We start from the raw sequence: 19,396 nt of genomic DNA, 5'->3' as shown, positions 1-19,396 counted from the left end.
GAGGGCAGGAGGAGAAGGGGGTGAGAGAGGATGAGATGGTTGGATGGCATCACCGACTTGACGGACGTGAGTTTGAGCGAGCTCCGTAAGAGGGTGAAGGACAGGGAAGCCTGGCGTGCTGCAGTCCCCGGGGTCGCAGTCGGACACGTCTGAGCGACTGAACAACAGCAACCCTACTTCTGGTTGGCTGTGTGACCGGCCCTGTGTGGGCCGCACTTACAGAATAATAAACCCTGCTGGTGGCCGCAGAGACGGTAGCCCAGGCCGGAGGCCTTTGAGGGTAGATGGTACGGCCACCAGGGGGCAGTGTGGCCCCAGAAATGTCCCAAGGCCACGGGCCGCGGGCATGGAGACACCCCTCACTGTGCGGCCTGCTCACAGGCCAGCCTCGCCCACACCTGCTCCATCTCCTAATAGGTGCCGGGTGCACACCAAGCTCTTCACACATCTCACCACGGTCCGATCGGTCGGATACGATGATGATTTTACAGACGGAACTACCAAGGTTTCCCGGCCTGGGACCAGACCCTCCCAGGGTGTGCACCCCACACAGTGATGATGCGCTCCCCATGCCAGGGTTCAGGCCCCGAGTGGACCTGACCCGTCCGTCACCACTGGGCCCCCTCTTCACCCGGCGGGTAGGTGGTGCTGCCTAACATGAGGGGTCTGAGACAAGGCGGGGAAAGAGGCCACACCTGAGGGCAGGGCTGGGGCGTGGAGGGAGGGCTGTGGGGGGCAGGTTTAGGGTCTGGCCTTCAGCCTGCAGGCCCAGAGAGACCCACAAAATGCAGCGCCCCCTGGGCTGTGCAAGGAGGCCTTGGTGAGCGTCGCATACACTTAGGAGGGAGGTGGACGGGGCTTGTGGTGAGGGGTAGGCAGAGGGTGGCGTGATTAGTGGTGAAGGGCTTGGACCGAGGGAGGGGACAGGTTTGGTTCTGGGCACTGGGCGTCCAGAGGGACGGCCACAAACAGCAGCAGGTCCAGAAATGGCTCTGGGCGGACAGGCCTCGGGGGATGAGCAGGGTGGGGAGCCCAGAGAGGGCTCAGGTGGGCAGCCGCCCACCCTGAGGGGCAGAAGGGACAAGGCGGAGGCTGGGGAGCCTGTGAGGCAGCCCGGTGTCGGGCCCACGAGGTGTGCGCCGAGCGATTCCGAGGGGACCCAAGCGCGGCCGGAAGGTTGGACAAAACGCTGGTGAGATGATCCCACAGCCAGGTCTGGGGGAGGAGCGACTCGCAGCTCCAGGAGCCATCTGTGGGCGCATGTGTGCCCAAGTCTGGTGCCCTGGGGGTGGGCACGCCGGTCCCTTCCCATGGAGGTCCCTGACGGCAAGCCCTCTGTCTTACGCGGTTCCCCCAGACAGCGGGGGCCAGGCCACGGCCGCTGCCGCCAACGTTCCCGGACACTCGGTGAGCCACCGAGGAGACCTCTGGGTGTGCAAGGCTGAGTGTGTGGGTGGCTGTTCCCCAAGAAGTGTCTCTGGGTGAAGCTGAGGGCCATCCTGGCAGGCATGGAGGTGACTGCCCAGGAGGCACAGGGAAGAAGCTGGGCAAAGGCAGGGTGGCGGAGGCGATGGGGCAGGGGGCTACCAGAGGGCCCTGGGGGGCGGCGGGAGACCTGCCACCCCTCCCTTCCTTCTGTCTCCTCTGCTGAGGGTGGAAACACAACAGACTGAGGTTTTGGGATCACATCGCTGAGTGGCCACTTGGTGTCAGGGGAGGGTCCTGAGCTGGAGTCTGGCAGGCCTGGGCTTGAATTTTGGCCCTGCGGCATGGCGATAGAAGGTCCTGGAAAGACCCGTGATCCCCACTGTCGCAGAGAACACACGAGGGTGGGCCTGTGCCTGGAACTGGCCCCCCAAACGGGGAAGGGGCGAGCGGCTGTGTAGCTGGGCTCTGGCAAGTCTGAAGCGCTTAGTGGAACACCTAGGGGGGTGCACGTGGTGGAGAGTGGGGCCCAGGGGTCTGAGGCTGGAGGTGCAGGTCAGGGAGACATCCAGGGGTCTGAAAAACGCCTGGACAGGACTTCTGCGGATGTTGACATTTTCTGGGGTGTCCCTGGAATGACCCAGAGAGGAGATGCAGGAAGCAGGGCGAGATCAGGAGGAAGCATGTTAAAGCCCCAAGTTGAATCAGGACCATCCGTGAGTAAGGGGGGGTCACCGGTATCTCAAGAAAGGCTGGAGAGTTTGGTCAGGGTGGTGGTGGAGTGAGGGGTGGCAGGGGTGCAGAGGGGGGAATGTGGGGACAAGCCCACTCCAGACGGACACCAGATGGGGGTGGGGTGTGTTGGAGACAGGGGGTCGTCAGGAGGGTGCTGCAGGACATAGTATGTGCAGCCCGGAGGAGACGGTGCATCTTGGAGGGGGCGGGGTGGGGGCGGGGATGTGTGGAGAGAGAACCCCTCACCTCTGAAATGTTGCACCCGTCCAAGGTTCATGGGACCTTGCCTTGGGAGAATCCGGGAAGGCCTTCTAGGGCCTTCTAGGGCGTGCGTTTCACAGAGGGGAGAAAGAAAGCAGAGTGACTTTGACGATGGCAGGATGATCAAGGGCAGAAACTTATCCCAATCTGAGTCGGGGGGCAAGGCCTGGGGGCATCACATCGGGTGCTTTCCTGAAGGTGGGGGGGACCCCTTTATTCAGTCAGCCACAGGCAAGCCAGGCGGGAGCTCTGGGAGGGCTGGAGGGGCTCTGGAGGGCTCTGAGGGGCACTCGGCTGCCAGCACACCCACCCCCTCCCCGCTCTGTGCCCCACAGGCGGCCAGAGACGGTGCCTGAGATGCCGCGCCTGGCTCTGCGGCCAGGGTGTTCCCCAGCAGGTCTCCTCCATGTCCTGCAGCCCTTGCTTCTTTCCACAAGCTCACAAGCACGCTTTTCTCCCATCTGAAATGCACCCCCCTGCCATTCCCTGACTCCATGGCCCCTTTCAGCAAAACTCCCTGAAGAAGCTGCCTAGTCTCAAGCGTCCACTTCCTTAAACCTTCTCCGCTATGCCAACGGTACTGGCCAAGGTCACCGATGACCTTGCACCTCGCTCTGTCCTTGTTTCTCAGCCCTCATCTTACTGACTCATCAGCACTTGCTCCCAGGGCACCATCCCGGGCCTCCTGCCCCCTGCTGGCCACTCCTTCTTGGTATCCTTTGGGGGTCCTCCTCCCCTCTAAGCTTCCAACGCTGCTGCACCCGGGGTGCTGCCCCTGCATGCCTTTCTCTCGGCTCTCATTCACTCTGGCCACCTCTAGTGACATTTAGAAGCCGACGACCCTCCAGTGCACGGACATCTCCAGTGCACTCCTTTTCCTGGGCTCACCCTCCAATGGTATCTCAGACTTGACAAGTCCAAACTGAAGCCTGACTTCCTCACCCCCTCAACCTGCTTCACCCCAGCAGAAGCCCCTGGCACACGGCCCCAGGAGGCAGTGTCCTCAGGGCTGAGAGGCAAGGCCACGCTTCAGTGGCTCAGACCGAACCCCTGGGGCCCTCCCTGCCCTTCTCTATCCCTCCTGACAGGTCCTCTGTCTCATGGCTTGTTTTTGGCTTTCCCTTCCATATAGATCCAGAATCCAGTTGGTTTCACCACTGCCCCGACCTGGTCCAAGTCACAACCTCCCACCTGGACTGTGGCCGCAGCCCCTGCTTTCCCCTCTCCTGCCCTCACCCTTAGAACCTAGTCACGAAGCAAGAGCCGGAGAGCCTTTTAAACAGTGAGACCAGACCACCCTCCCTTTAAACCCCATCAGCCCCTGCATCCCTCGGAGTAGCAGCAGCCAGAGCCCCAGCAGGCGAAACCTGCCGCGCCTCCCCCTTGCCTCTCTGACCTCATTGCCACCCGTCCCTCCTGGTGGTCACGCTGCTCCAGCTGTACTGGTTTCCAGGCACGTTCTGTGCACAGGACCTTTGCACTTGCCGCCCCCTCTGCCTGAAATGTTCTTTCCTTGGGCATCTGCATGGTTCATCCCCTTGCCTCTGTCAAGACTGTCTACATGTTACCTTCTTAGTGAGGCCTATCCTGACTGCCTATTTATTTTTTAAACAATTATTTGTTTATTTGACTGCACTGGGTCTTAGATGCAGCAGGCAAATTCTGAGTTGTGGCACACGAGATCTAGTTCCCTGACCAGGGATTGAACCCAGGTCCCCTGCATCGGGGTTGGTCACGGATTCTGAGCCACTGGACCACCAGGGAAGTCCCTGTGTGTGTGTGTGTGTGTGTGTGTAGTCGAGTTAGTTGTGTCTGACTCTGCAACCCTGTGGACTGTAGCCCACCAGAATCCATGGGATTCTCCAGGCAAGAATACTGGAGTGGGTTGCCATGCCCTCCTCTACGGGATCTTCCCACCCCAGGGATCAAACCCACGTCTCTTGTGTCTACCTGCATTGGCATGTGGGTTCTTTACCACTAGCATCACCTGGGAAGCCCTGGGAAGTCCTTGACTACCTATTTACAACTTTAACCCCTCCACGTGTCCTTCCTGTCCCCTTGCCGTGTTTCTTTCCCGTAACACTGATCACCGTCTAAGTGGCCGAGTGATTCATTTATTATTTCTGTTGTCTTCCTCCCTCACTGGAAGTTCAGCTTCTTGTCTGTCCCTGGCTGTACCCCCAGCGCCCAGAGCAGTGGCCCACGGTGAGCCCTCAGTGTGCTATCAGCTGGAGGACCCGGCCTGGTGGAGAAGCACTGTGGCCTCCCTAGAGGACTCGGTGGGAGCCTACACAGGGGTCCTCAGGCTGCAGGGTCTCCCAGGGGGCAGAGGCAGCAGGAGCCTGGCTGGGTCAGCTGGCCTCGGCTGGACCCGCCTGGTTCAGGCTCAGGCCTCACCCGGGCCCCTCCAGGCTGTGCCCTGGCATTGGGCCTGCCTGAAGATCTGCCAGAGCGGAGCCCCAGGGCGACCCTACACCCTCACCAGTGGGTGTGTACTTGCTGGTAGCCTCCAGGGGGGCGGGGGTACTTCCTCCCCGGCTGGGGCCCTGTCACTCCCAGCATGGTTGGAGACACTCTCATCGACATCTGAATTTCTTCTTGGTGTTATTCACAGAAAAAGCATCACCTGGTGAGACGTCACCTCCACACCTGGCTTTGTTCTTACCAACGGTATGGTCATCCCCACTCCAAATGCCTTCCCTCACTTACACCCTACCCCAGCACCGAGGCTTCCTGCTCCACTGACCCGCCACATCGTCGCCCTGCTTCTGGGCACGTGCTGCCCCTCCATTTGGGTATCCTCGCTGCCTGTCCATCACAAACGCCTCCTCCCACTTCAAGGCCACACCAGGCTGGAATCTGATAGCCCTTTTGCAAGTCCCCACCGACGTCACAACAGTTCTCCCCAGTCGTCTGTGTTCTTACCCTGGCTCCCCACGTGCGGACCCACAAAATGCATGCCCCCCGCCCCCCGCAAAGCCAACAAATAGGGCCGTGGAAGAGGTAGCAACACACCCCAAGGCTGCCACATGAAAGCCCTTTAAAACACAAGCTGTGGATGAGTCACTCATGTTAATAATATCACCATGTCACCTTACGTGGTATAAACCTGCCATTCCCCAGTGCATCAAATAAGGTACAGTTTTGTTCAGATCCACTTAACCAGAGAGAAAGGAGAAAAGTTGTGCACAGGGAGGCTGAACACTGCTTGCGTGGGGACAGTGCCCGACTGCGGTCGGCACATCCTGCTTGTTTCTCTGCCTCTGGTGCTGGCTGTTCACCAAGACAGGAGTTGGCGCTACAAAACCACGTGCAATTGCAGTTCTGCTTAATTAAATCTCACTGCAAGAGCAGGGAGAGCTTCTGGGTAAAAAGACTTTGTGTTGAGTGCTTTTCTTTCTTTCTTTTTTTTAAAAAACATTTTATATCTTAATTTAAAGGATTTTTTAAAAGTAGGAGTGTACCTAAACTAGCAAACAAAAAATGATTGCAGTTAGGTTTTTTCAGTGCCAAACTGGGACAGCCTTACTGGTTTTACGTAATTTCTCCCGTGGCGGGAGATGGGCAGACATTTGTGGGCAGCTCTGGACACTTCCACATCCGGGTGATGGAGGAGATAGGCTCAGGAGGGCCTAGCTCTGGTGGGAGGCTTTCCCTGCTCTGGGGTCTCCTGTGGAGGGCGCATTGAGTCTAGTTTAGCTCAGGCTTCTGTATCACCAGTGGGAACTTCACATTCTGAAATGCACAGATCAAGGCACAATCAACAAATACACTCCTGCCCCACCCACCAGTCACAGGTCGGGGAGGATGGCGGTTCTCTTCCAACCCTCTAGATCCCGAGACGAGAAACGTCCTTGGTCACAAGCCTGTGGACCACCTGGCAGCCGACTCTGCAGGGCTCTCCCGCCTCCAGCCCCGAGCGCTGGCTGGAGAGGCCCTTTCTCAGGAGCCTGATCCTTCCAGAAGCCCATGAGACGCCATTCCCTCCTTCCTCCTCTCCCTCACTTGCCAGCACTCACAGGTGCCCTGAGCTCATCCTTCTCCACATCACAGGGGTTAGGGAACAAAGCGAGAGACCCCCCACACCCCTCAGACCTGCAGGCTGAGGCTGGGCGGCTGGCTGGGCGCAAGCTGCTGCCATCAGTCAGCCCTTGCCAGACCCGGCGTGGTCGGCCACCCTTCCTGGTCTCCACAAGCCTGTGAGACACGTGGTGGCAGCCCTGTTTCACAGAGGAAGCCGGTGCTGGGAGGGCCCGGACTCCGCAGGTGCCAAGAAGCCAGCGGGGACGCAGGGCCTCACGTGTACCCAGAGGGAGACCTGTGGACAGCGGGGCCGGCTGGCCCCCAGGTCCCCCGCTCGCATCCAACCCAGGTTTCTGCCGACGCCTGGCCCCGACGCCACACGCCCGAGGAAGCGCGGGAGGAAGGCAGTGCTCGAGGTGCCCTTTGGACCCAGAATGGAAAGTGTTTGCTGCTCCTCCTCAGGCCAGAGCCCTTTGAATAAAAACAACCCACACGTTCTTGTGTTTGTATAAAAGATATTTACTTCAATTATCACACCTAGGGTGCTAGTGAATAATAATAATACATGGTGTGAGTTTCATACAGTGATATTGCTTCTCCATATCGTATAGGGACCGTGGTGCAGTGCTGAGAACAAACATCGTATGGCTAACCAAGGACAGAAGGGACGACGGGTGCTCCCCCACCCCATGCCAGGCGGATCAGCTTCTGACTTCCCGTGCCGAGAACAAATAGCAAGAAACAAAATGTTACCGGAGATGGGTCACAGCAACACAACAGAGGCTTTTCTCGAAGCTATTTGTACAAAAATGATGCTTTTTTTTTTTTGGTCAATTGGGTCATTGTGAGGATTAAAAAAAAAAAAAAGTCTGATTGTGAGTATGAACAAACGAGCTCTAAAAACACCTAAGACTTAGTGCGTTACAGAAAATATAAAATACTGCTAAAATGTAAGACACCGCAAGACACGGTGCTGGTGGTGGTGGTGGGGGGAGCTGAGCTCACTGGGAGGCGTCTGGGAGAGGCCCCCGTGCAGCCCGCCGTCCTGTGCTGTGTCAGTTAGTAGTCTGGGCAGGAGCGTGGCCACCTGCTCTCACGGCAAGTAGTTTATTGCACAATCGCAAAGAGCTAGGTCTTACTCAGTGGAAAGGGACGTGGGGGGACACCGCCTTTTCGTTTTGCTTTTTCCCATTTTTATTTTCTAACGAGCTCTCCGCAAATGCTTTCAGAACTTTGGACGAAATCCTCACGTCTCCAAAATGCACAGCATTTTCTGAAAGGGGGGGTCTCAGAGGGTGGAACATGAGATGCCCGTTTTCTCTAGGAATGAGGCAGAAAACGGTGAGAGAAATGCATAGACGACTTGGGGGAAATGGAAACCCTTGTAGGGGAGGGATGGGGCCGTTGTTTCATCAGAGGGCTTTCAAAGAGACGAGGACAGAATCAGGACCCCAGACGATGTCAGAGGGGGGAAAAGCCGTGGGTGACACGGAGAGCCTGCCGACCCTCTGGGAGCCCCACCTCGGGGCGGTGGGCAGCACCCAGCCTCAGCCTCCACCACCCCGATACCCAAGGAGCAAGCCACTGGGTGTCCTGCTGGCTGTGCTTCTAGCCACGGAAAGCTGTGCCCCCGGTCCATGCTTCCTCTGCGCTTAACCACAGGAAGGGGGAAAAGGGCTCCCCCCCCAACCCCGGCTCCCCCAGAGTGGGTCCTTAAGCCACAGCTGGACAGAAAAACACGGTTGCTCCGCAAGATGGTTTTGACCAACTTTGTAGGCAAGGAAAACAACAACTGTAACAAAAGCCAACAGAAACTTGTCAGCCCAGTGAGCCTTGCCAGAGACCTCTCTCACCCGAACTCAGGCTCGACCAGGCCTCCGCGCCCGCCCTGCCCCGGGGCTTCTGAACTGTCATGAACCCAGAAGTCTGACCGGAGGCTCTAGGAGGCTTTGGGGGAACCAAGCTTTGCTTTTTCTAAGTCTCCTCTACAGCTCCTCACACGAGCAAACTTCAAACCCCGGCGCTTCCTTAACATTGGGAGATTGTTTTGTTCATCAACTCTCTCGTTTTGAAAAGTGGGACGTGATGGAGACCACCAGTTTTTGAGCGGCTACTCTGGAGAGAGACAGCTGATTCAGAGAAACCCCCCTCTGCCCTCCGATCACATCCCCAAGACCCTTTGGGTCTCTGGGGGCAGGGGAGGGAGGGAGGCAGAAGACAGCAAAGGCTGGAGTGAGAGTCAGAAGCATTTATGGTAACAACAACGACACAAAATAACAATACACTCCTGATAAGTACTTAAAGGATTAACCTAATAATAAATAGAAGAGAATAGAAATATTTTTTAAACAATTTTTTTTTCTCAAGGAAATATCCTTTTATAATTATCCTCACGCACGCTGTGGGGAGGTGGGGGGGGGTGGGTGTCAGTAGCAGTCGATCCATCTCAACAAGAAAAAGGTGAAGTGCTGGGAGGGACGCCTGTGGTCACACGCTCACTGGGGAGGGTTCTCAGCCGCCGAGTCGCAGCCCGCTCCACCTGCCCTGCTGCCCCAGCCAGAGGTTCTGGTGGGTGCCCGTGGGCCCTGCGTGACTAGCATGGTGGGCAGCAAGAGGCAGGTTGAGACGGGGTTGCGGGGCAGGGGCAGAGAGGCAGTGCTGGGGAGGCCCGTTTTCCCTTCAGTTCCCAAACAAAACGGAACTACAGTGAACACACTCGTCCTGCTCCTCCACAACCTGAATCGTCCTGGTCTAAAGCTTACTTTGAGTTCATTTGGTGTGCAATACGTTCTCTCTTAAAAATGAAGGGAAATGATTTCTATTGCACAGAGCTTTTTACACATAGTCATCTATTTAAGTGCTTTCTGTTTAAAGCAAGCTATGAGAACATAAAAAAGAAAGAAAGAAAAAAAAGGAAATGAAAAACGGAGGGGGGAAAAAAGGGAACCAGAAAACAAAGGAGCCCCGTGCCACTTCAATCCGTCTTGCTGACTGGTATCTGGTTTTACCCACGGAAGTCCCAATGCTTCTGTATATACTGTGCTTCTGATTACTGTCCACAGGGGTGTAGCCACGACTTTGGAATATAAGGCACCTTTCCTTTCTGTTCACAGAAAGCTTGATACATAGCGTACAGCATATTTTGTGGTAGAAATGAGAGCCTAAACACTACAGGAATTACAGTAACACAGACTTCTTTACATTATTGGATAAGCTATAATGATCCATGAAAAGCAACTCAAAGGTATTCTAAATGTTTAATAGCAAGGATGGGGAAGTGCACATTTATGCCTAGCCTAATGTCTTTCACTAGCCTTTTTTTTTTTTTTTTAAAAGGTTCTTCACCTACGATGCCCAACTTTTAAAGTTAGCATTTTGGAGGAGACTAAGCGCTTTGGAAATGTCTCGTTAAAGCTAAATGTCACTTCATCCAAAAATGAAAATGGGGAGTATGCCACTGACGGCAGGGACACAGTCTCTTTGGAGGGGAGGTGGCGTTGGAAGGGCGGTGGCAAGGCCTGGGCAGGCAGGGACAGTTCCCATCACGGACCAATGGTGGGGCGGGGCAGGGCGGGGGTGGGGAAGCTACATTTCCATCCTCTTCCCTGACCAAGGATGAGGCTCCCAGGCTGCTGGGGAAGGGCAGGCTCTGGGGTGGGGCTCATTGTATGCTCAGCTCCTCGCTCCCTACACCCCCTCCTCTGCTGCCTCCATCTGCACGCCCCACCACCAGAGCGTTCTGGCCTCAGCTTTCTGTACACCTCTATGCGTCTCACAGCCTCGATCTTTTGGGAACTTTAACTGGGAACTTCCCTTCCCTTCTTTTCCTGGTAGTTTTCATCTACCAAAAGGCAGTACAGAATCCGAATGGGAGTAACATTGTCAAATTGGACCATCCTCTTAGCGAGCAGATGTACTGGTCGGACTGACATTCACTGCACAGGGAAACAGATGCACACTGTGTTGGGAGTCCCAGGCCACCACCTGGCCACTTAGGGCAGGAGCTCTGCTTTGGGGTTCACAAAGGCTCCCCTAACACCATCAAGACGCAAAGAAACGGCAGCACCAGGGAGGGGGGCGGATTTCTAAATGTGAGCTCTTCCCAGTAAGCGCGTCCAAATTCCTCCCACCAAGAGAGCACTTTGGCCACCAGACTGGGTGGACCCACACCCAACCAGCAGCCCTAGGAGCTGGTTTTCTTCAGCACAGCACAGAAACTGGCCTATTCTTCAGGGAAGAAGGGGTCACATGCCTGAAGACTGGGCATGTGGGTTGGGGAAGGCCAAATCCTTTCCTGTCCTTGGATACTTCCCATGGAGACCTCACAGAAGGGCTGAGATTATAACTTCCTGGTGCCAGAGACAACAGAGCTCCCCAGTGCCAGGTGGGAATCCTGGGGAAGTGAAGTGTCCACACGTGGCCATGGAGGGGCAGCCTGGGGCGAGGGAAGCGGCTCTGACAGATCTTAACAGCTGAGCGGGAATGGGCAGCGTGCAGGCGAGCCAGAGACAAGGCCCTGTGAGGCCCGAGGCCACCCCTGCCTGCAGAGGAAACAGCTGTGAGTGCGTTAGGAGCAGGTGGAGGCCAAGAGGAGGATCCCTGAGCCTCGCAGAGCACAGCTGTCTGTCCGGGTTGTGCTCACAAGAGGGAAGCTGCCTGCCCACCAGGCTGAGCTACACTCATGGATGCCACACTTCTAGGTTTTCTCTTCCCAGATCCCACTTGCCTCGAGGTTCTGAGGGGTGTGGGGGGAGGTCCAGTGGGAGCGTGGTTAATGAGGTAGAAGGGGACAAATGAGTGTGATGACACCGGGGTAGGGGAGGACATTCAGGGAGGGAGCCAACTTGCAGCCTGACGGGGAGTGGCTGCCCGCCCACCACGGTCGCCAGGACCTTGCCTGGCTCCATCTCCCCTGAGCAGCTGGCTTACTGGCCTCAGAGGGGAGCGGCCCGGGATGGCTCAGGGCAGACTCTAGTTTTTCATAGGCCTGTCAAGAGGCGTCTGCTGTGGTGCATTTAAGGCAAAGGCTGTTGTCCCCCAGCTCAAGATCTAGGAAATCACCAACACTGTTTCACTGTGTGCTCAGCCCAGAAGGACGGGAGTGTTGCCCCCACTGGCTCCTCTGCTGTTTTCAGGGAGGTCTGTTTTCCTACCATCAGAGGAATGAAGAACATTGCATAGAAAGTCAACAGAGTTCAACGATCGCCCGTGCATGACAGGACACGAGTTCAGGGAGAACAAAGAAATCCAGGCCAACTTCAGGCGAGAAGGCACCTGCCTGCGGACAGAGCTGTCCCGCGACTCTCATCCCAACCTCTTAAGGCATGACTGCTGGGTGATCATCTTAGGGTCAGTAGCAGATGCCAGAACTTGCGTACAACCTGTCCTCTGCTTGGTCTGCTCATGGGGCTGTGGCAGCCCTGGGTATGGAGGCATTCGGGTGTCTCCTTCCTCCTGGGGCTAAGGGCAGCTGGGGAGGGTCTCTCAAAGCCAGAGGGAACACAGAGGAACACTTCACCCAAAGCTCTGCTGCACTCTGGATCTGGACCACCAACCAGCACATCTGGCTTTTAGGGAGACACAAAGATGCCCAAAGGAGGAAGACAGATGAACAGGGAGGCATTCGTGCTTTGGAAGTATAGGGAAACTGTCCCAGGGAGGCCATGAACTCTTATCTTTCTGCCTTGGTTACTGGCCTAGACATAGTGGCCATGACTTGGGAGTAGTCATACAAGTCAGGATCCTGGCAGATCCTGGGGATGCCTCCGCAGTCTCCTGACCACAAGCTACCTTGTGTCGCGATGTTCTTCGGGCAGGTAAGCTCCGAGGAAAACCGAGATGGAGTTAGATGGCTGTGGTAATCCTTCCTAAAGAAGGGCGACCTGCTAGACAGAAATCACAAGACTCATCCAGAAGTTCAAGAGAAGAGGCCTTGTCTGGGAGCCAGGAGATGGGAGTGAAGCCACGCCCCTTCTACCTCAGACACCCAAGAGAATGTGGGCAGGAACCAAAGGTCAAGAGGCTGAACTTGAACACTGATTGTATGCGGAGCCTCCACTTAGCCAGCTAAGTAATGGCAAAAACCTTAAGTTATGAACACTGCCTCCAATTAACAAAAAGAAGCCATTTAAAATGGTATAATGGAGCTTGTAATTAAGTGTTAGTGTTTTCTACGGAACCGTGTTCCCCAGGGGAGAGGTACAAATCAGCTTTTTAAACTGATGGAGCGGAAAGAGGAAGAGGTCGGCTGCCTGTGGGAGCTACTGCTTGGAACGCCAGCCAGCGGAAGGTAAAGCCCATGGAGGGGATGCTGTTCAAGGCACTTGAATATTGCTTATCAAGATGAAAGGTCAACCCTTGGACTCAGACTGAGGGGCACAAAGAGGAGGGGGACACCCCATCCCAGGTTTCTGTTATTTAGTGGCAGCTCTTGTAAGTATTACAGTGACAGCTTAAACACAAGAGATCTAAGACTAGGATCGCAATTAAAAAAAAAATAAATAGAAAAAGAATACAAACACGGAACTGCAAGCAAAATTTAACCAACTGATTGTATCGAGCACCCAGATGTAAGTCTGGCAAAAAAAGACAGAATGGAAATCAACAATAACCTAGTTTTAAAAAAAGAAACAAAACCAACAAAAATGACTAAATTGCCTGGAAGAGCCAAAGTGGCTGTTTTAGACGTTACTATTTGGCCACAAGGATGGACAGGTTTATACTTTTTATCAGTTTCTTCGATTTAACTCCTTAGTAAATAACAGTCATGCCTTTAAATCGAAAACACTACCCTGGCGTTCCCTGTTAACGCCCTGCTTTTCGTTCTACTGAAAGTTGGGTATTTGGAGACTCATCACGTGATGACAAAATTCCTCCTTGAGGTTTCTGTGGAGAGGACACCACAGTACTGTCAGGGGCTCTGCTACGCACTGTCCTGAGGGTCACGGATGCAAACGCCCTCTTCTCAACGCACCTGGATTCAGCCAGATGGGAATCCATTTTCCCCTTAAGCTCCTCCGTGTTGAATTCTCTGCTCACTGAACCAGATTTTAAATTCAGAATGATATGAAACCATCAAAAGACAAACGGCCTGCCTCCCAGCCTCCTAGAGCCTTCTGCAAACTTCTTCTTCATGAAAAGGCATTGTCTTTAGTGTAGTGACTCTTAAATTTGTGAAAAACTTGAACTAAGTGCTGCAGTTGCGGGTTAAAAGACTGTAAATGAAATACATAATTTCTAAAACGTCATGCAAGAAATGTGGTTTCACATCTTACAGTCAAAGTCCTACAAGTTAATTAATACAAGCACACTGAGGTGTAATAGCGGGAGCATACCTTTAAAATTAGAACTCCCTCCCACCCCCCCAAATCAAAAAAAGGTAATATTAATTAAACTTAAGAAATAATGAATGCACCATTAAAATGTCATCCAAAGATGTTGACCTAAGACAAAGGTTTCAATGATACACAATACGGTCAAAAAGGTTTCAATCAGTAATATACAGTATGACAACTACATCTTGTAAATTATTCCCAATACTGCCGGCAGTCTATCTCTCTAAAGAATATTTGCCCCTTTCATCCCTTCCTAACAATCAGATAATAAAATACAGCACCTATAAATAAGCAAAAAAAAATATATATATATACCGAAATCATCTATTGTTAGTTTAAAGATATGGCAATAAAGGAGTCTAAATTAGCAAACTTGTAGAAGCCATAACTGATAAAACAGCTTATTGAAAAAAGGTGGCAGTAATGCACTCTATGTGTGCACAGGTACTTAAGAAAATACACAGACGTATAAAATTGCACACACGCACACACGCACACTTTCATCCACCTCTGTTCTCACGCATATACACATAGACGACAGGAGGAATCAGAGACAAGTTAGACTTTTGATTTGTACTTAGACTGCCCTAAACTGTGCATAAAAAGAACGTTCCAAGAGGCAAAATGAATGGAGGGCCAATGATCTGGTCTGGAAGTGAAGAGCATCAACGTTTTGGTGTGAGACTACAGGGGTGGGAGCCGAGCCCAGACTGCCACGTTCTCTCTTCTGCAGGGAAGGAAGGAGGCTTCCCACGACGTCAACAGTCATCAGTGCTTGTGGTGGGAAGAAAGGGAGAGATAGAGAGACAGAGAGAGAGTTATGCGCGTGCTTGGGTGCACGCATGAGCCCTGCCCAGGCCCAGGGAGTGGCGTCCCCTGGTGGGGCTCAGTCCATCAGGTGCCCGGGAGAGTGGTGTGAGGTGTGGTGCCTTCTGTGTCACGGAAAGACTGCTGCCTACGAGGGGTGAGGGGCCCGAGGGGCCCCAGATCTGCCTGCGGCGACCTTCGCGGCCTACACTTTCCTCCTTTCTTTCAACGCTCGCACATGTGCAAGACGCACTAACACAGACATAAGACACCATAAATTAAACAAAATGAACGGGTACATGCTACAGTTCTAACTTGTCTCCTACACCTCCAAGATATGAGGTCTGATCAGCGTGCTCTGCGGTTAGAGGTTAAAAAGCAGATTATAAAATACCTAGATTCGGATCTTTTCTTTTTGTCCTGATTTGGCCTAGAATGGAGTGTATTAAACAAACCCTGGTCAGCAAAAGCCCAGAGTCAGTTAAAGCTATGGATCAATGTGCACTACATGTCAGGATTCTATTCACGTACAAGAAAACACTACGTCAGCTACCACAAAATCAGATATTTTCCTGATGTGACTTTTCTTGTTAAAAAATATGTGGAGTAAATGTGTTTTACTTTAATTCAAAGTTTCAAAGGAGAAGATTCTTTACTTGAAAATATTTAGGAATCCAAACTAGTGTGTTTAGAGTCGGTTTGACTGTGCAATCTCTTAGTGGCAACTGAACAGCTACAAAAACTTTCTTTTTTAAATTTTTTTTTCTGAAAAATCCCCCCCCTCCCCTTTTTTCCTGGTTTAAGAAGATAATAGTGTATTATCGCTCTGAAGCCATTAGATGGCAGATAAAAAGCCCCCTTTCAATATGTGGGTTTGATTTTTTTTTTTTTAAAGCCCACACGAAAAGAGGAGGGCGCAAGGCAAAGCTGTAAGAGTTATTCCAGAACCTGTGGAAATCACTTAGGGCAATAAAAAAAACACTTCAGGGTACAAAAAAGCTCGACTACACATTTCCGTTTTCTTCCTTGAAAACACGACATAGATTGGGCTTAATGCTCCTTTTGTTTTCTATATGCACCTTGGCCTATGGCGATTTTGCCCTGTGGCCCGCAGGGCGGTTAAGTGCGCAACACGGTCCCGGCCGCTGAGTCGGCGCCCGCCCCTCTGCCCGGCCCGGTTCGACCCAGCTCGGCCAGACTCGGTTCGACTCGGCCCAGCCCGGCCCGGTCAGGCTTGGCCCGGCCCGGCCAGACTCGGCCCGGCGCGGCGCGACGGGCGGGCGGGCGGCGCCCTCTCAGAACTCCCATTCGATGGGCTCCTCGCGGCTGGCAGCCTTCTCCAGGCGGTGGATTATGCTGTTCAAGTTCGCGGCCTTCTTCTTCCTCAAGGGGTTGTCTCGCGAGTCCCTGGCGCCCGCCGCCTCCGGGAGGCCGAAGAGGCTCTGCAGCGAGCTGGGTCTGCGGGCGGCCGCGGGCGCGCTGGTGCTTGGCAAAGCGGAACTCCTGTCGGCGCCGTCCCGGGCCCGGCAGGGGCCCTCGCCGGGCGGGGCGGCTGAGGTAGCGGCGTCCTCCCCGGCCGCGGGCGCGGCGGCGGCGGGGTTTGGCACGGGCCCCGGGCCGTCCGCGGGACCCTCGGGTGGCGGCGGCGGCGCCCGGGGCCGGCCTTCGTCAGCGGCGGCGTCCGGGACCGGGGTCCCCGAGGGCGGCGGCTCTGCCTTCTCCGCCGGCCGCGGCGCCTCCTCCCGCTCCTCCGGGGCCGCGGCCGCCTCGGCCGGCCCTCCCTGAGACTTGGCGGCGGCCGCGGGGCCGCCCGACTCTTCGGCGTCCGCGGGGCCCGGGCCCTCGGCGGCCTCCACGCCGTCGCAGCTGTCGCCTTCTGAGCTGGGTGCGGCCCGGCCGCTCCGGGCCGACGGCGAATCGCTGGCCCCCGCCTGGCCCTGGCTCCCGGCCTGAATCTCCTCAATGAACAGTTCTCTGCGGATCCGAGACCTACAAGACACAAGCAGTGGGGGCGCCGTCAGGGGACCTCTGTGCACGGGTTCCCTGTGTCCCTTCCCTCGCGGCCCAGGCCTCCTGCCATCTCCGTCCACTGCCCGACATCTCACTCCCACCGGCCTGACAGCCGCTCAGGCTCCTGCGGACCCCAGAGTAGAGCCCCTCTTTACAGCCACCCCATTCTCCCCAGGCAGGAGCCGGCAACCCTCCCAGCTGAAAGTTTCCCAGGCTTGGGGCCTCTGAGTAACCTGTCCTTTGGTTGGAATGCCAGTCTCCTCTTCACTAGGATGGACCGCCAACATTAATGGCAGGGCAAGGCCCTGTTCTTTGCACACCCACACCTAGCACTGGTGCTTGGTGTACAGCCATAAGGCGGAATGAATTCAAACAAGGAGATAAAGTATGAATGGTAACCATTGCCTCCCCCTCTGGACCTCCTGAGAGAGAACCAATTATTAGATAGTGCCCAAAGTGAAAATCTTCAGTGTTGAGCTCTGAGCCACAGGTCAGAGTCTCCGGTCAAGGCTGAGGTGGGATTCTATCAATTTGTGTGATTAAATTTCAACTAATTCCGTCCTCTAAAAGACAACCAGGGAAGGGTCACTTTTGACCAATCAGGAGGGAGATCAAATATGTGCTCCAACACAGACACCATGTTTTAATTAAGCTGAGTTCAGCCTACAATGGAAACTGTGCTTCACTAGGAGGAAACAGCTACAGAAGGGCCCAGGCCTTCCCTATTTTGGAGCCCTTGGTGATGTCATGAAAGGGCTTTTGTTAAATCTTTTGTTTTGTGTCAGAATTTCTCTTCCTATCATGCTCACAGTACTTGGTTCGATCAGAAATCTCTCTAGGTGTTTCTTCCTAAAAACCTCTGATCATGAGCCAACTGTCAGTGGAAAAGCATCTTCAGGGAAATTAGCACCAAGTCCAGAGTCTTGCAGAAACAGCCTACAGAAAGCCCTGGGGTCAGGCATGTGTGAAGATATTTTCTGCAGTGTGTGTAACTCAATAAAGGTGACATTTTTTGAGAACCCACGGTATGCCAGGTTCTGTGCTGGATGTAGGGAGGTTGGAGCCAGGGAGAATTCGGCTATAGTTTAGTCGAGTATATCACAAGTCAGGTCGTGGTTATCTGCTACATGGTTTTTTGCTCCATACAAAGGGTGAACTTTGACCCTTGTCCTGAAGATGATCCCTGAGCCAAAGCTGCAGGGGGAGGTCCTGAAGCCCCCCCAGAAGTTCCCAGGAGGTAATGGAAGACTTTCCTCCTTCCTGGGGGCTACTTTGGGAGCCTGTGAAATGGTAATTCCCATCAACAGATCCCTGGGCACTTTGCTAAGGGGAAATGCTTATCCTCCTTGCTAGGAGGATGAACCTGCACTTTGCTGGACTTCAAGCCCCTTAACAGCTAAAAAATACCCACTAGGGTGAACACTCAATCCCATTCCACCCTGGCTGGGGAAGGCTAGATGGGCAGCTAAGGGTTTGGTCTGATCCAGGCCACAGGTCCATCATGGACTAACTGGAATCCCAGGGGCAGCCTGGCTCAGAATAGAGCATAGGCTTTTCGGAACCAGGCAAACCTGGGTTTGCCTTGTCATTACTAGCTACAAAACTTGGACAAATTCCTTAAGCTTTCTGTGCTTCAGTTTTCTTATCAGAAAAGTATGGAAAATAGTGTCTTCCTTGCAGAGATGTTATGACTAAATGTTGGTTTTTTTTGTTGTCGTTTTCTTTTTTTTTGGTTACGCCACATGGCATGTGGGATCTTAGTTTCCCAGTCAGGGACAGAACCCACGCCCCCTTGCAGTGGCAGGATGGGGTCTTAACCACAGGACCACCATGATGAAATATTAAATATGGGACACAAAGTAGACCAAAAAAATAGGAAAAAAATTTTCTATTTTTACCACCCAGCTACCTTTTGAATGACAAAGTCCTTGTTGTAAGTGCTAAGGCTGAGACAGAAGGGCTGAGGGACCGGGAGGGACAACTTCATGTCCAAGACCTGGGATGGAGGCTGTGACCCTCACTGGCTAGAATGACACGTATGACGTTTAAACATTTACATGTATGACGTGTAAAATGGGGCTGGCAGCTCTGAATTCAACCGCAGGTGGGAGGAAATGTGAAATAACATCCATAAAGTTCTTGGCTCAGGGACTGGCACATGTTACGCGCTTAGCAGATAAGAGGCGTCACCCTTCTCAGCCTAGACTGGTCTCTGTGTCCCTGAGGAAGATTATCTTTTGGTCTAGAAAGACCAGGTCCCAGAAGCAAATCTGGTTTTCAGACAAGTCATGCAAGGCTGACAGAATGCTGTGGCTTTTAGGGCTTGGAAGAGCTTCTGCTGGGTGGACCTGTTCTCCAGGAGGGCAGGTGTCCTGCCTGGGCTATGTTGTTCTGGTGTTCCTGGGTAAATGGTCACCTTAGAATACTTCTGATGGCCTTAGGGTAAAAGAAGAGGAAGTAAAGTTTTGTTTATTTTTTGATGGGGGTAAAAATCAATCCCAAGCATTTACCCCCTATGGGTTCGAGTGGTGCAGAAAAAACTAAATCAACTTCTGTTTAACTCCTGTGGAAAGAACCTAAGAAACTGCCTTTTTGACCACAAGTCCTTAAAAATTGGTGTATTATTTCTCTAGGATAAAAATCTCAAAAGTGAGATGGCTGGGCCAAAAGATCTGTGCTTATTTAATTTTAATAGAAACTGCAAAATCACTTTCTAAATTATTAGTAATAATCCACTCCCCTACAAATACTATATTTCTGCCACTTTTCTGCATCTTCACCAGATACTGGGACACGTTCAA

The 19,396-nt window shown here is 53.5% G+C and overlaps 1 protein-coding gene across 5 annotated transcripts in view; it reads right to left on the bottom strand.

Annotated features, from left to right (window-relative positions):
- CUX1 (cut like homeobox 1) overlaps window positions 1–19,396 on the bottom strand; it is a 349,600-nt gene that overhangs the window by 9,441 nt on the left and 320,763 nt on the right. For 2 of the 5 annotated variants that reach the window (XM_027528187.1, XM_027528188.1), the window contains exon 24: window positions 6,943–16,574. The exons of 2 other annotated variants lie outside the window; for them this stretch is intronic. In XM_027528187.1, the coding sequence (XP_027383988.1) occupies window positions 15,881–16,574 (694 nt within the window). In that variant the 3' untranslated portion in view covers window positions 6,943–15,880. Of the gene's footprint in view, window positions 1–6,942; window positions 16,575–19,396 lie in introns of those variants that run through there. One more of the 5 variants, XM_027528189.1, reaches the window with a different exon arrangement.

This window comes from Bos indicus x Bos taurus, chromosome 25 (assembly GCF_003369695.1).
Source record: "Bos indicus x Bos taurus breed Angus x Brahman F1 hybrid chromosome 25, Bos_hybrid_MaternalHap_v2.0, whole genome shotgun sequence".
Lineage (NCBI taxonomy): Eukaryota > Metazoa > Chordata > Mammalia > Artiodactyla > Bovidae > Bos > Bos indicus x Bos taurus.
Note: the sequence above shows the minus strand (reverse complement) of the source record. Positions and strands in the feature narration are given on the sequence as shown.